This window comes from Emys orbicularis, chromosome 9 (assembly GCF_028017835.1).
Source record: "Emys orbicularis isolate rEmyOrb1 chromosome 9, rEmyOrb1.hap1, whole genome shotgun sequence".
Classification (NCBI taxonomy): domain Eukaryota; kingdom Metazoa; phylum Chordata; order Testudines; family Emydidae; genus Emys; species Emys orbicularis.
The window spans coordinates 47929431-47945141 of record NC_088691.1 but is presented as its reverse complement, the minus strand read 5'-3'; the positions used below and the strand labels follow the sequence as shown (position 1 = coordinate 47945141).

General features: G+C 44.1%; 1 protein-coding gene across 2 annotated transcripts in view; it reads right to left on the bottom strand.

The window, feature by feature from the left end:
- Positions 1 to 15711, bottom strand: part of VAMP7 (vesicle associated membrane protein 7) — a 31068-nt gene that overhangs the window by 14584 nt on the left and 773 nt on the right. For both annotated transcript variants that reach the window (XM_065410478.1, XM_065410479.1), the window contains exon 2: positions 235 to 393. In XM_065410478.1, the coding sequence (XP_065266550.1) occupies positions 235 to 380 (146 nt within the window). In that variant the 5' untranslated portion in view covers positions 381 to 393. The remainder of the gene's footprint in view (positions 1 to 234; positions 394 to 15711) is intronic.

Sequence of the window (15711 nt, the reverse complement as noted above, 5' to 3'; positions counted from 1 at the left end):
GATTAGATCAATTGCTCAGCTTTCAATCTTGACATGTGATGTCCTAATCCGCCTAGTTCTTCACAGGGCATTCAAGACCTGAATTTTTAGCATAAGAAACAAGGTGGGTGGGAGCACTGCCCTTCTCAGGTCTTAATACATCATTAAGTAGAAATGGCCCAAACTCAGTTTCTCCCCAAGCAGGTCCCTTCTCTCTCCCTTCCCCACAACTCCAGAAGACAGAGCATTACTCACTTTCCATGTGAGTAGGTGAGTTTGTTGTTCTCTGATGGTATCTTTGCCAGGATCTGCTCCGTCACCTCCAGGAAGTTCCCTCCACACCAGGCATGTTTGGCAAGGATGGTCGTGCCTCTGGCAACAACGACAAACAGGATGGCCATTGCTTCACGCTAGCTAGAGACACAACACACACAGGATTAGGGGACTCATAACACTTCCTCTACAGATCCCTCTCAGCAGAGCACAGTCATTCCATCTTAACAGCACCTCTCTATCTTTGGCATAGAGGGCAAGGAAGGAGTAAGACTGTTCAATATTTCTACCGGATGCCACTACCTGCAGCCCATCTTTCTTCCTCTTCCCCTTTTCTAGGCACCACTCAATAAGATAGGTAGAATTATGCTGACCTCGCTACAAGATTCTGGTTTGATGCAGGTCATGCATCATGGGACTACATGCAGTTAATTGCCCTTCCAATCTCCTCACCAAGAGAAAACATTTGTTGCAAAGGAGTTTGCTTCTAGGTAACTAAGTTTTCAGTTCTCCCAGGAGAGTCACAATTTTCACATTTCCCAAGTTAGTATTGCATGGCTCCATTGCACAAGACATGCTACATACAATGGAAAGACCATCTCAGACTGTAAGCTCTTTGGGGCAAAGGGTAGCCCCCTGTCTCATAACAGACAAGGGGAGCAAGACTATGATTATTGTACCAGTAGTGGTCACAATGCACCAATGCCCGTGCTAATGCATGCACATAAATCTCTGTGGGTTAGCTGATTGTTTTAAAGAGGTTTCCTGATTTTAGTAAATTATGGATCCAAAGTACAGGTGAGACACCAGCAGCTTACAGTTCTGGAACCACCATATACATTTCCCCAGTAGCATCTCTTGGTCTGGCAGTTAATGAGGTACATATGCTTTAGGCAAATCAAATATCAACATGCATGGACTCCCACAACAAAAAACACTCACAGCATGCCATTCTGCATCTTTTAAAATTAGACTGAATGTTCCTCAGACTGCATCCCTTGGTGGGACGATAACCACATATCCTCACATCCTATGAATATATCAAATTCAGGGTTTAAGCATCAAAGCGACTGGGGCTATGCTGAGTCTAGCAAGATGGTAGAGAAGTACTTGTTAGCTGCTGAGGCAGCAGACTGTGTTAATCAGTGGAATATCAACACTTTAGTCTACTGTCAGGGGACCCAAGATTTAAAAGGTGCAGTACATCCAAAAGCCTCTTTTCTGCTTAGAGCATATGTAAAGGGAACGCCTCCTGACCCTGCAAGGGAGCCTACTATTTTTCACTTTCCACTTGGAGAGTTCCAATGTCATCCATCTTGTACTCAGCCACTGAAACAGACGCCGTGCACATCACCATGGATTTGAACTTGGGAAGCATGGCTGGCAGAGCCATCGGACTGTGTGCTGAAGCGACCGGGATGACTGGAAAGTCAGCGTTGTGAATGCCAAGCGATCAAATCCCTGTTCAGACTGGAAGCAGGATTGTGCTAGTTTCCCTGGTACTTTCTTTTCAGTGGGGACGAGGTGTTTTATTCTAGGCCTTAGACTGTAAAAGGCCAAGAAAAGGCACCAAATCACAGCATTTTCAGTGGTAGCCTCCTTGCCCATAAACCCAGCATCTATCATTTCGATGGACTGTTGTGATAACTGGTCCTACAAATTGACCCTAATTGTGAGCTCCACTGTAAAAAGTGATTCAAAGTTCATAAAATGTCACAATAACATCAAATGATGGGAAAAGGTACAAAAGAGAGACAAAGACTGAATTAGTCCAAACAAAGAGACCTACGGATATAATTCCAGAACTGTGATAAAATCATGCCTGGTATACAAGAACAGTGAGACCACAATTGGTGTGTCAGAAGTTAGACCTAACCGGTAAACCAAATAATGAGGGGATGGGTATTCTACCCATCGCTCCCTTTTGGGTTCCTTAAAAGAAAAGACTTTTGGGGGGAAATAAGGAGGAGGTTACCGCAACTCTGGCTGACTGAAAAAAGGGGAAAGTGAGCTTCAACATCATGGCTGCCACCCACACTGTCTCTTGGACCCCCAGACCACCTTCATCCTAACCTGAGAGATGTCCTGACAGAGGATTCAGATGATAGCAGCACCTCCACCTCTACCAGCTGCAGCTAAACCCAACTAGCACCTGGGATGTGAGTGAGTGCAGTGGCTGAGTGGTTAACTCAACTACAACCCCAAAAGTTGTGCTTTTGAGTCTCACTTGATCTCACACTGAAAGGCCATCTCCAGTTCACACAATGGCCAAATGATCCAGCAGGTTAGGGCAGCCAAAGGCGTTTGGATGTGCTGCTGGCCACATTTCTCTCTTGGGTACCATTGGCTATGAAACTGACATGCCTTAACCACATCAGCCCCATGAGCCATTGGCTTGGGGAAACTTTGACCTGGGATGTAAGACTGTCACCTGCTGCATGCTCATTCCCCTCCCCTGCCAGTGCTTTTTCTTCCCCTCTTTATTTCTTCTCTTTTCGGTCTCTTTTTCCTTCTGCCTAATTAGAGTCTGGCTTGGCTAGCCTGGACTGTATATTTTGCAAGCCTGTGACCAGAGAGGCAGCTAAATGCAATGATCTAAACAGCCTGATGCTAATACAAGTTTGCCAGGTCTTGAAGTGGCTGATCAGACTGTGCTGTGCCTGGGTTTTTCAGCAGTGAGAGTCAACAGCAGCTGCGTTTTCTATCTTTGCTGTTCTTTTCTCTTCCGTCTTGTCCCTCTCTCTCATTTTGTCATTTAGGAAACTAGATCGGACTTTAACAACAACACTTCCTCCAGGTCATCTCAGCTAACTTCTTCTCTTTTCCCCAGAAAGGACTGTTATCTTGGATGCCATCTGAAAGATGGTCAAATAAGGTTTCTTTTCCTTTCTGAAGGCTCTCTAGAGCTCAAGGGAAAGGCAACAAGGGTTATTGTTAAAATGAAAACCTTATTTAATACTTTACATACATTTCAAATGCTTTAACTGTCCCTCCCCCCCCCCCCCAATCTTTAATAAAAGATTAAAAGAATGTTTCATGGTGTGTTTGCCATGGTACAAAGCAGGCTAAGGTCACTGGATACCAAACCCCAAACCTTGTTTAAACTGTTTAACGTTGGACAATTTCAGGGTTATGTTAACACCTTTAAGTCTTTGGGACCACATATTCCATCTCAGTTAATACAACAGGACTCCATCTACAGTAGGAAAATGACCCATTCCTGACAATAGCGGGTCAGTACCAGATTCCCAGTAGAAACATTGAGAACTGCTGGTTTTGTCCCTTCTGCATTAAGTACACCGTTACAGGAAACAAGCATTGAATTGTAAACTTGGTACCAACCGCTGTTTACAGCAACAGACCAATTCCCTAGTATATACAGAGCTACTGAGTCTTGAAATGACTCTATGCAATCAAGTATCATATCAGTGTCCATCGTAGGTGGCAGCAGGGACAAAACAACCTGATACGACCTGCACTTCAGCAACCTCTTTCTGGCCAGCACTTTCACCACCATGTGCAAGAGTCATTATGCATGAAAATAGGAGAAAGGCACATAAAGAGGAAGTAGCAGGCACCAGACCATAAAGCAGCCTTTAACTTTTGAACCCAGAAAGCATGTACTGAAAGAAATATCATTACCTTTCTATCAGGCCAACCCCTGGTCTGCTCTAGCAATATGGGCATAAAATGACTTTTTTTTTTTTTTTTTTATATATATAAACACACACTTAATTCTGCACAAGGGCTTATATTTGATGTTTGTGATGCCCCAATTCAGGATCAAGGTCCCACTGGGCCAGCCACTTTAGACACAGAGATAAAGTTCTGCGCTAGTAATCATACACCTCTACCTCGATATAACGCTGTCCTCGGGAGCCAAAAAAAATCTTACTGCGTTATAGGTGAAACCACATTATATCGAACTTGCTTTGATCCGCCGGAGTGCGGAGGCCCCCCCGGAGCACTGCTTTACTGCGTTATATCGGGTCGCGTTATATCGGGGTAGAAGTGTACTTGCTGAATCTCACTTCAAATTAGATAGTGAGTATGCCAATAGTAGGCACGTGGGAAGGAAAGAAGAGGGGCAATGATACTAAGACCACAGTGTTACATAGGTTAGCTATTGCATAGCTTAGTGGTTTGAAATCTAATAGAGTTGATATCATTGTATTAAAGAGTGCTGAGTGCCATGCAAGGTTGCCAACTCATGATGGCATCACAAGAAATGTGTCATGAGGAGGGATCTGAAGAATAGGATAGTGGATTTATGGATTAAGTCAGAAATGGCATTCCATGCTGAAAATCAGCAAAGACAGCATAGAGACATTTGTGGAAACAGACAGGTGTTCAAGCTTGCATCACTGGCAAAGCCAATGTGATAGGACACAAGAGTAGATAAGCAGGAGAGCAGAGCAATGAAAGATTTAGAGCGCTTCGGGCTGCTGAAGGAGACTTTCAGAGGAAGAGGGCAAATCAGATATGCCATTAAATGGAAGAGCTTTACAAACCCAGAGAATACACCCTGAATCGATGAAATCCCAGACGCAGGAGAGCTGCTCACACTTACTTTCCCTTGGCCTCTTAAATGAAAACAGAGCAATAAGCAGGGCAGAGCGAAGGGCACTCCAGCATTTGTCAGCCGTCACAGCACTATTTCCCTCCAGTGCCCTAGCGTTCACTGAATTTGCCTCTTTCACTTCCCTCTTGGTCTAGAATAGTCAATCTTCAGACCCAAATTAATGGGCTTTCAGCCTCACCCCGCTAGAGGTAGAGGGCTACTCCTACTCCTGCTGCTCCTTTGCTCTGCACTGGTTGCTCAAAGCAGAACTAATCAGTGTCTCTGGATGACTGCAACTTGATACATATGTTTACCAAAAGCAATGAGGGTCCTGTGGCACCCCTCTGATACTTGATATGTTTACCAGCTGCACTTGTCTCCTTCTTGCTTCTTTAAGCTGTGCTGATGGGCTCCCCACTTCCCCATGCCCCTTTATATTTCAAAGTGCTTGTATTTGCCTCAATCACTCCCACCCATTCTCACTCCTAGAGGGAACAACCTGGTTAGGGCATAAATCTAGGCTTAAGCAGTAGGACTGACATCCCATCGATAAACTTTCATGAAGCCTTTTTTGCAGCATCCTTCTCCCTGCATCAGTGCTACAGTCACCCCCTGTTGGCTTCTCAGCACTATCCCCGCTACCCGCAGAGCAGCCAGCAAGCTTCCTGCTTATCCTCACTGTGCAGCTGTTTTGTCTGCTTATGCAGCTTCAAGGCCCTACCAGCTTGAGGAAGTGAGCAAGCAAGCTCTCAGGGGCTTTGAATGCTTCTCTCTCAGCATGCACCGTTCTCATCTCTGATTTGCAAGCAAAAGGCTAGCCAAAGAGAACAAAAGCTACGGTGGCAAATACATTTATTTGGTGACCTTTTTCTGTTTGCCATCATCTTTGTAGAGCTATTTTCCCCAATATTATAGATAGCACAACTGTGATTATGGCATGCAAGTCTCGCTATTGTCCTTTATTACTATAAAGAAATAAGACTCTTCTCTCATTACTTCACCCATCTTCTCTAACAGAACTGCACTTGTTTTTATTTTTATTTTTTTAAATGTGCAGGAGCACTTCTAGGAGAGAATGCTTTGTTTAGTAAGGTTCCCTAAAAGCTCAGGTAGCCTTAACTCCTGTCATGATCCCTTAACAGGCTATTGCTTTCTTCCTCTACGTCGGGCAGATAAATTGGCATCTGCAGCACAGACGTTCAGGCTTCTTTTGCAGGATGAAACAGACACTTATGAAATGGAGCACTTGTCCACATACATACATAAAAATAGAAACCAAAAACAACAACAACACACACACCATACCCACAGGGCATTTCACTTGTGATCAGAGTAGGGGACTGACTAGGTGTCAGGACTCATGGTTCTGGCCATTCTATCAATTCACGCCTTGACCTTTTTTCTTATCCTCACTATGTTCATATCTCCCCACCACCCGCCCACATCTGTACAATGATCAGAATATCTATTTCACAGAAGAGACATTAAGTTACACCGAGAAAGGCCTACAGGACTGCAGGCCATCATCATTAGCAGCGCTTAAGCCATCTGCTCTGCATGATGATTTAACAAGGGGTTTAAAACATGCTTTCAAGGAGTCCCCATCAGCTCTTCTGCTGTTTGAGACATATCTGATCGTAAAAACCTGAGGTGACCTGCTTGCACTGATCTACAAGTTACTTATGAAAGAGACTTTAGAAGCCTGACCACAACAATCTATTGCTCCTTCCTGCCAATATCTGGAAACCTACCTGCTGTAAGCCAGACCTTGGGTGGTATAACATGGCAGTGCATTAGCCCAATACAGGAGAACTATTACTCACCCTGTAGTAGTAGGATTTTATGTTTGTATTTTATATGATTTAGAATGAAGGATAAAGAATAATGAGATAATAATGTAGCATGTATTAAATGTATTGATGTATGATTTGACCATATCCTGCCAGCCACCCTTTTTGAATAGCAGATAGGAATGGCTTGATATGCCATTAGTAGAGATGCATTAGCCAGAATTTCTTTGTGTCTGGACTGATTTTAAGGCAGTAACAGACCTTTGAGGGTCACCATTTTGTTGTAGGTTTAGCATTCTCAAATAAGTAAAAGAATGCTAATTGTTTTCTTTTGCATTGCAACTTGATGTTCCTGTTCAAAATGTTCTGTGTAAATTAATTCTGTTTTGTGTGTGAATGAGGAATGTGTGTGTTGAGATAAGTGTGAAGGCCATCGCTGAACCAGATGGTCTAGGGAGGAACTGGAGACAGATGCAAGAGTGCCAGGAGGCTGCAACATGCCTCTACTGAAATGTCAGAGGAGGGCAGATTGAGGACTCTAAAGATGAGACAGGCACCTATCAATGGGGACAGATAGCTGTAATCAAAACCAGCATGGGATAACTCCCTGAGAGACTTGATGAAAGAACAAGATAAAGGATGAGAAAAACAATTTAAGAAAACAAGCACTCGTCAAACAACAATTGATTACAGCATGACGATGCAAAACTCATTGGTCCCAATGAAAGAAAATCACTATATAAACAGGGTGCCTTGCCATGAAACTTTGAGTTCATCCTGCCAAGACTTCCCCAGAGCATCATGTCGCAACCGACAGAACCTGGCTCCTACCTACCCATGATCAACCTCCCTGGCCACTAGATTGATCTGGACTGGTAACTATAACATCGACTGGCAGGACAGTGAGTGAGTGTGTGTGTGTGTGGTATGACTGAATGCATACGCTAATTGTTGTATCTTCAATAAACGCGGCAAATTACCTTTTCCGCTGAAAAAGATCCTGTGTGCTTCTTATAAGCATAACAATCCCCTTCCTCAGAGTCTCAGAGACAGATATCTAGAGAAATCAAGGTCCATAAACTGGCCCGTTTGCAAGGGAGTGCATCACTGTAGTCTGGTCAGACGGAAGTGTCCTTATGTGTCTTGAGATAGACCTTTCTGGAAGAGAAGTTGTCTTGACCTCTTCCTAATCAAATTTCAAACTGGGCAAGTTGCTTTAAGTCATTTCTCATCCAGAATTATAGAGAAGTTCTGAAGACGCCCATTACACTACATTGCACATTTGCAAAACACCAGAGCAGGGAAGGAGACCCAGACCAGACAAGGCAAACAGACTCCACAGTCAAGATGACTGTGGAGTCTGCTTGTCACCTCTGGTCTGGGAAAGCCTGAGTCCATGGATCTTCAGAGCACATTGCTAGAGCTGGGGAAATTTCTTATTGAGGGTTAGTATTAAGAACCTCATACAGCAAGAATTCAGCCTAAGTGCAACCAGACACAGTTGAGTGCATCAGTTACCAAATAAATACCTCCCTCCATTATTCTGAAAGGCGGGAAAAGGGCGTAGCCCACTGGACATGTCTATCTGTTTATATGCTGTGGTCACCAGGGTGATTTTAGAGTGGGGCCATGATGATATAAAAAGGCACATGCCAGGACTGACTAAATCATAGAATCACAGAAAGTAGGGCTGGAAAGGTCCATGAGACATCAAGTCCAGCACCCTGCACTGAGGCAAGACCAAGTAAACCCAGACCATCCCTGACAGGTGTTTGTCCAATCTGTCATAAAAACCTCCAATGAGGGGAATTTAAAAAAAAAAACAAAAAAACCCTCCCTTGGAAGCCTATTTCAGAACTATATTACCCTTATACTTAGAAAGTTTTTCATCGCTTGAAACCTTCCAGCAGAAAACCACCACATTTACCAACTAAAGCCTAAATGGAGAAGAAAGCCAAGCCAAAAATAGACTGGATCCCAAACACAATTGCAACTCTGTACAAGCCAATTTACTGGGACTTAATACTCTCATGAGAAGCAGGAGCAGACTAGGATCCCTGACTATGATCTTGAAAGAGCAAACAGGGCTACAGAACCACTGTAGAACTGTAGCTTGCTCCACCCCATTACACAGCAAGCGGCTGTCTTCATTAGTGCCTGATGAGATTATGCCTAGAGTACAAATGATGCTTCCTCAGCATAAGCCAAAAATCCACCAGAGACAGGATGCATAATGGCCAGCAGCTACTCCAGACTAACTTGTGGCATGTCCTTGGCAAGTCATCTGACCTCTGTGTCAGTTTCCCCACTTGGAAAAAAATGAGGCTGAGCAGGAGGCATATGTTAAGGCACTTTATGCTCTTGGATGAAAGGTGCTGTACAGATGTAAGTATTATTTCCTTTCCACCTCCCTCTTACATTTCCAGAGCTCCTTTTAGGTGAAAACTTTAGAGACTCTCAACACCCCTCCTTAATCTACCTCAAAGAATGGCATGAGACACCACTACTTCAGCTAGAGGTGTGGAAAGGATAAAAACTACATCTGCAGTAGGAGAGGATAAGGAATCAAGCCTGAGTCTCCCACACTGCAGTGCACAGCCACCACTGAAGCACTACAGGTCACTGGGTAAGAGATGCATTTTGGTCCAACAGGAGAATGTCACTGTTTGATACAAACAGTATGGCATAACTAGGAAAAAACCCACGACTAGGGTTGCCAGGCATCTGGTTTTCAACTGTAATGCCTGGTCGAAAAGGGACTCAGGCAGCTCCGTTCAGCACTCCTGACCAGGCCGCTAAAAGTCCGGTTGGTGGCGCAGCAGGGCTAAGGCAGGCTCCCTGCCTGCCCTGGCTCCGTGCAGCTCCCGGAAGCGGCTGGCATGTCCAGCTCCTAGGCGCAGGGGCAGCCATAGGGGCTCCACGCGTGCCCCTGCAGCTCCCATTGGTCAACTGAACAATCTGGATAAAATCTTCCCCCTAACTCCAATTAAAATTATTTGTGCTATTCCTAAATGCTAACATTAAAGAGGTTCCACTCTTATAGTGGGGAAGGGGGAAGTAAGGCATCAATATTCACTAATCAATAATGCTTTGAATATTTAATATATCAAACATGTACCCTCAATCTCTAAGCATGTTTACAGTCATTAGAAACATAACACCGCTCTGCTGCGGGGGCAGGAGGCAGAAGCTTGATCCTGCAGCAGCCAAGCTTCCCCCTCCCCCGTTTCTTCCCACAGCGTGGTGCATTCCGGCCCCTCCTCCTCCTCCTCTCAGTGGGCAGCAGCATGCCACTCAGAATCGGCTCGCGTGCCGTGTTTGGCACGCGTGCCATAGGTTGCCGACCCCTGGCCTAGACTACAGATAAGTGCTGAGCTGCCATCTGAGAGAATTGAGTTAGATTGTTTGCTCATTCTTCATGCTAGCATGGAGCAGGAATCAATACAGACATAGCGCAGTTATGTCTCTTCACTCAACAGTACTGCCCCCACTCACTAAGGAGAACTCCATAGTCTTCCTTGACTAGAAGACTGCAGCCACAGCTCAGAACTGGGGGAAAGAGAAGAAATAAGGGAATTCTCATAAACTCTCTAGGAAAATGCAGTCTAGATTAAATTACTCAGAGACTAATTATTAATGATTTGCTATCAAACTGGGAGGGTGTATCTAGTGGGGTTCCATAGGGGTCAGTCCTGGGTCTGGTACTATTCAAAATTTTAATTAATGACTTCAGTAATGGAGTGGAGAGCATGCTTATAAAATCTGCAGATGACACCAAGCCGAGAGAGGTTGCAAGCACTTTGGAGGACAGGATTAGAATTCAATACCACCTTGACAAATTGGAAAATTGGCCTGAAATCAAGAAGATGAAATTCAATAACAAGTGTGAAGCACTTCACTTAAGAAGGAAAAATCAAATGCACAACTACAAAATGGGGAATAACTGAATAGGTGGTGGTAGTACTATGGAAAAGGATCTGGGGATTATAGCAGCTCACAACTTGAATGAGAGTCCACAATATGATGCAGTTGCAAAAAAGGCTAATATTCTGGGGTGTATTAACAGGAGCATCATAAGTAAGGTAACTGCCCTGCCCGCTACTCAGCATGGTGGGTGAGGCTTCAGCTGGAGTACTGTGTCCAGTTCTGGGCACCACACTTTGAGAAAGAAGTGGACAAATTGAAGAGTCCAGAGAAGAGCAGCAACAGTGATAAAATGTTTAGAAAATCTGACATATGAGGAAAGTAAAAAAAACTGGGAAGGTTTAGTCTTGAGAAAAGACAATTGAGGGGGACCTGATAAGTCTTCAAATCTGTTAAGGGCTGTTATAAAAAGGACTGTGATCAATTGTTCTCCATGCCCACTGAAGGTAGGACAAGAAGAAATGGGCTTACTCTGCAGCTAGGGAAATTTAGATTAGATGTTAGGAAAAACATTCTAACTCTGAGGGTGGCTCTAGCATAAATTCCCTAGGGGGGTTGTGGAATCCCCATCATTGGAGGCTTTTAAGAAATGGTTGGACAAACACATGTCAAGGGTGATCTAAGTTTACTTGGTCCTGCCTCAGTGCAGGGGACTGGACTAGATGACCTCTAGAAGTCCCTTCCAGCCCTAGATTGATATGATTCTATTTGCTTGTGGGGGGCACAAAGAGCCACAAGGGATACAGAACACAATCCCTTCCCTATCACTATGTTGGGAAATCTCCTAAGGTCACCAGAAAAACAGTTTTCTCCAAATCAGATTCAGTACAGACAATGCATGGTACGTGTTGTTCCACAGTACATATGTTAAGAAAATTAGCATGAGCAATATTTGTATCGATAGACTACAGATTCCTTCTTGACCTCTACAGTGAATATTTAAACGTGATGACTTCAGCAGAAAGTGAGACAAACTTTTTAGCTCTCCCTCATTTTCGTTAATTTAAAATGAGGAAAAGTTTTTATTCTATCCTCCAAAGCTTCCATGTGGCTCTTAGTTTATTTTGACCTGACAGGTGTCCCTTTAAAGATATTCCTACCATTAACACCACCTTACATTAAAACAAATGTGAAAATCTAACATCCTTTTCTGTACTTAGGCTATTTATTTTTTGCATCTCTCAGCCTGAGCATCAGGAACACAAAAGCTGCCATGATTGGTCAAACCAGTGTCCCGTCTAGTCAGTCAGCCAATAAAAGATATTTCACAGAAAAGTGAAAGAAACTCCATAACAGACAATTATGAAATAACTAGCTCCTTAAAGAAGTTTCTTCCTAGCCCATAAGAACATAAGAATGGCCATACTGGGTCAGACCAAAGGTCCATCCAGCCCAGTATCCTGTCTACCGACAGTGGCCAATGCCAGGTGTCCCAGAGGGAGTGAACCTAACAGGTAACGATCAAGTGATCCCTCTCCTTCCATCCATCTCCACCCTCTGACAGAGGCTAGGGACACCATTCCTTACTCATCCTGGCTAATAGCTATTAATGGTCTTAACCTCCATGAATTCATCTAGTTCTCTTTTAAACCATGTTATAGTCCTAGCCTTTACAACCTCCTCAGACAAGGAGTTCCAAAGGTTGACTGTGCGCTGTTTGAAGAAGAACTTCCTTTTATTAGTTTTAAACCTGCTGCCCATTAATTTCATTTGGTGGCTAGTTCTTATATTATGGGAACAAGTAAATAACTTTTCCTTATTCACTTTCTCCACACCACTCATGATTTTATATACCTCTATCATATCCCCCCTTAGGCTCCTCTTTTCCAAGCTGAAAAGTCCTAGCCTCTTTAATCTCTCCTCATATGGGACCCATTCCAAACCCATAATCATTTTTGTTGCCCTTCTCTGAACCTTTTCTAATGCCAGTATATCTTTTTTAAGATGAGGAGACCACATCTGTACGCAGTATTCAAGATGTGGGCGTATCATGGATTTATATAAGGACAATAAGATATTCTCCGTCTTATTCTCTATCCCTTTTTTAATGATTCCTAACATCTTGTTTGCTTTTTTGACTGCTGCTGCACACTGCGTAGACGTCTTCAGAGAACTATCCACAATGACTCCAAGATCTCCTTCCTGATTAGTTGCAGCTAAATTAGCCCCCATCATATTGTATGTATAGTTGGGGTTATTTTTTCCAATGTGCATTACTTTACATTTATCCACATTAAATTTCATTTGCCACTTTGTTGCCCAATCACTTAGTTTTGTGAGATCTTTTTGAAGTTCTTCACAGTCTGCTTTGGTCTTAACTATCTTGAGCAGTTTAGTATCATCTGCAAACTTTGCCACCTCACTATTTACCCCTTTCTCCAGATCATTTATGAATAAGTTGAATAGGATTGGTCCTAGGACTGACCCTTGGGGAACACCACTAGTTACTCCTCTCCATTCTGAAAATTTACCATTTGTTCCTACCCTTTGTTCCCTGTCTTTTAACCAGTTCTCAATCCATGAAAGGATCTTCCCTCTGATCCCATGACAACTTAATTTACGTAATTCAGCTGTTGAGGTATGTTCTGAAACATGAAGGTTTATATCCCTTCTATTTTTCCCCCTAGCAAATGTAACTGTACATTTTCTCATTATCCGTGAGAGTGTCCAATTCTTATTTTGAATTCAATTAAGCCATTGGCCTAAATTACCATATATACTCAATCATAAACCGGTTCGTTTATAAGATGACACACACCCCCCAGATTGATAAGTAAAAATGGAAAATTTTTATGACCCGTTCATAAGCCAACCCTATAATTCAGGGGTCAGCAAACTTTGGCTCCCGGGCCATCAGGATAAGCCACTGGTGGGCTGAGATGGTTTGTTTACCTTGAGCGTCCGCAAGCACGGAGGTAAACCTAAGTAAACAAAAGTGTTCCGGCGCGCCAGCTGCTTACCCTGATGGGCCGGGATAGCAACTGGTGGGGAAATTTTTTGTGTGGGAGAAGCTGGGGGTCAGCTCCTGCTACCACCCCCCACATGACCCCAGCCCTAGCCCGGGACCCCCACACTCTCCCCATCCCATCCCTTCCCAGCTTATCTGGGGAGGATGTCTCTGGCCTGGCTGGAGCTGCTCCGGCAGGCTCTGCTCCGGCAGGCTCTGCTCCGGCAGGCTGGGCAGCGCGACCGCAGCATGCTCCAGTGGGCCAGACCAGGCGGCGTGGCCGCAGCATGTTCCAGCAGGCTGGGCGGCATGGCCGCAGCGTGCTCCGGCGGGCCAGGTGGCGCGGCCACAACCTGCTCTGGGGTCGGGGCCAAGTGGCACAGCTGCAGCCTGCCAACCCCGTAGCTACAGCTGCTTCGGAGGCTGGGGGGAGAGCAGCGTGGCCAGAAGCGGAGAGACTCTGGCCCAGCCTCTTCCCTTCTGGCTCTGCTGCCTCTCCTTGCTCCCTCTGTTGGGGGGAGGGGCTGTGTCCCACCTCTCCCTCTCTATACCCGTTCATAAGCCGACCCCCTTCTCTGGTGCTTCCCTTTTTTACTAAAAAAATTCGGCTTATGAACAAGTATATATGGTGTATATATAGTGACATTTAGTTCCAGAGATGAACTAAAATAAACTGGCCTGTTGCACTTTGCATACCTGATCAATTTCATACTCAGGTTCTCATGCACTGACACAGTCTTACATAGTTCAGGTAAGTATAAGCCAAGACATTTTCCACTGACATTTTTGTTGCGTCACTGATATGTTTCTATTGTTTTTGAGTTCTGTAAAACTTGCTTTTACTAAATCCAAGTTTGATGATTCTCTCATTCTGTGTCTCCTTTTCAGTGTTTAATTATTGTTGAGAGATAAGAACTTACCAAGCATAGACTGAAGGGGAAAAAAGCAAAAATAAAACAGATTTTCCTTACAACTTCCATCAAGTTCATTGACTAGCTTCCCATCAAAGTCAGCCTTCATTCTACCTCTCCACCCCTTTTGCAAATGAAATTAAGAGGCAGCAGGTTTAAAACAAATAAAAGGAAGTATTTCTTCACACAAAGCACAGTCAACCGGTGGAACTCCTTGCCAGAGGATGTTGTGAAGACCAAGACGATAACAGGGTTAAAAAAAAACCTAGATAAATTCATGGAGGAGATGTCCATCAATGGTTATTAGCCAGGATGGGCAGGAATGGTGTCCCTAGGGGGGGAGGGATAGCTCAGTGGTTTGAGCATTGGCCTGCTAAACCTAGGGTTATGAGTTCAATCCTTGAGGGGGCCACGTAGGGATCTGGGGCAAAAATCAGTACTTGGTCCTGCTAGTGAAAGCAGGGAGCTGGACTCGATGACCTTTCAGGGTCCTTCCAGCTCTATGAGATAGGTATATCTCAATATATGAATAGCCTCTGTTTGCCAGGAGCTGGGAATGAGTGACAGGGGATGGATCACTTGATGATTACCTGTTCTGTTTATTCCCTCTGGGGCACCTGGTTCTAGCCACTGTCAGAAGACAGGATACTGGGCTAGATGGACCTTTGGTCTGACCCAGTAGGGCCATTCTTATGTTTGCATAAAAGCCCACATGCAAAGTCAGAAGCTAGCTGACTTCCAGTCTTCTGGTTTCCACTTCCAGCATCCCCCAGAACACATCACTCAATGCGAGCACCTAACCAGAACAGGGGGAAAAACAGCAAACTTCGTTTTCCCTTTTGTAATTATTGAGTAATATTTGTTCTCTTCCCCACCCCCTCCACATTTAAAGCTAATTTGGTTTCACAATTGTCTTTGTCTCTAACAAGAGATTATACAACTCTCACCTACAGAACAATAGTGTTCAACTGTCATAAAGCTTCCCTCAAGATCATCTCACTATTTTCCCTCCTGTTTACCTCTACTTCTATATGGCAGCTCTCCTTACAAAGGGACAGCTTTGCTGTTGGAAGTCTGTCCCTTTCCTCCCACTCTTTAAAGAGAGACTGTCAGTTTATGCCAAAATATTTAGATTTGCACAAGCAGAATATTGGAACTTGTTTTGGAGACTAGCGTTAAAAACCCTTTTGAGGCATTTACAAGCTCAGCAAGGTAGCATTCACCCATACACCAGAACCTGAAAGTGAAACCAACAAGCTTGCCCAGGAGAAGAGAAATGCAATAAGTAAACAAGATAAAGATAGGCTACAGAACAAACAGCACCAA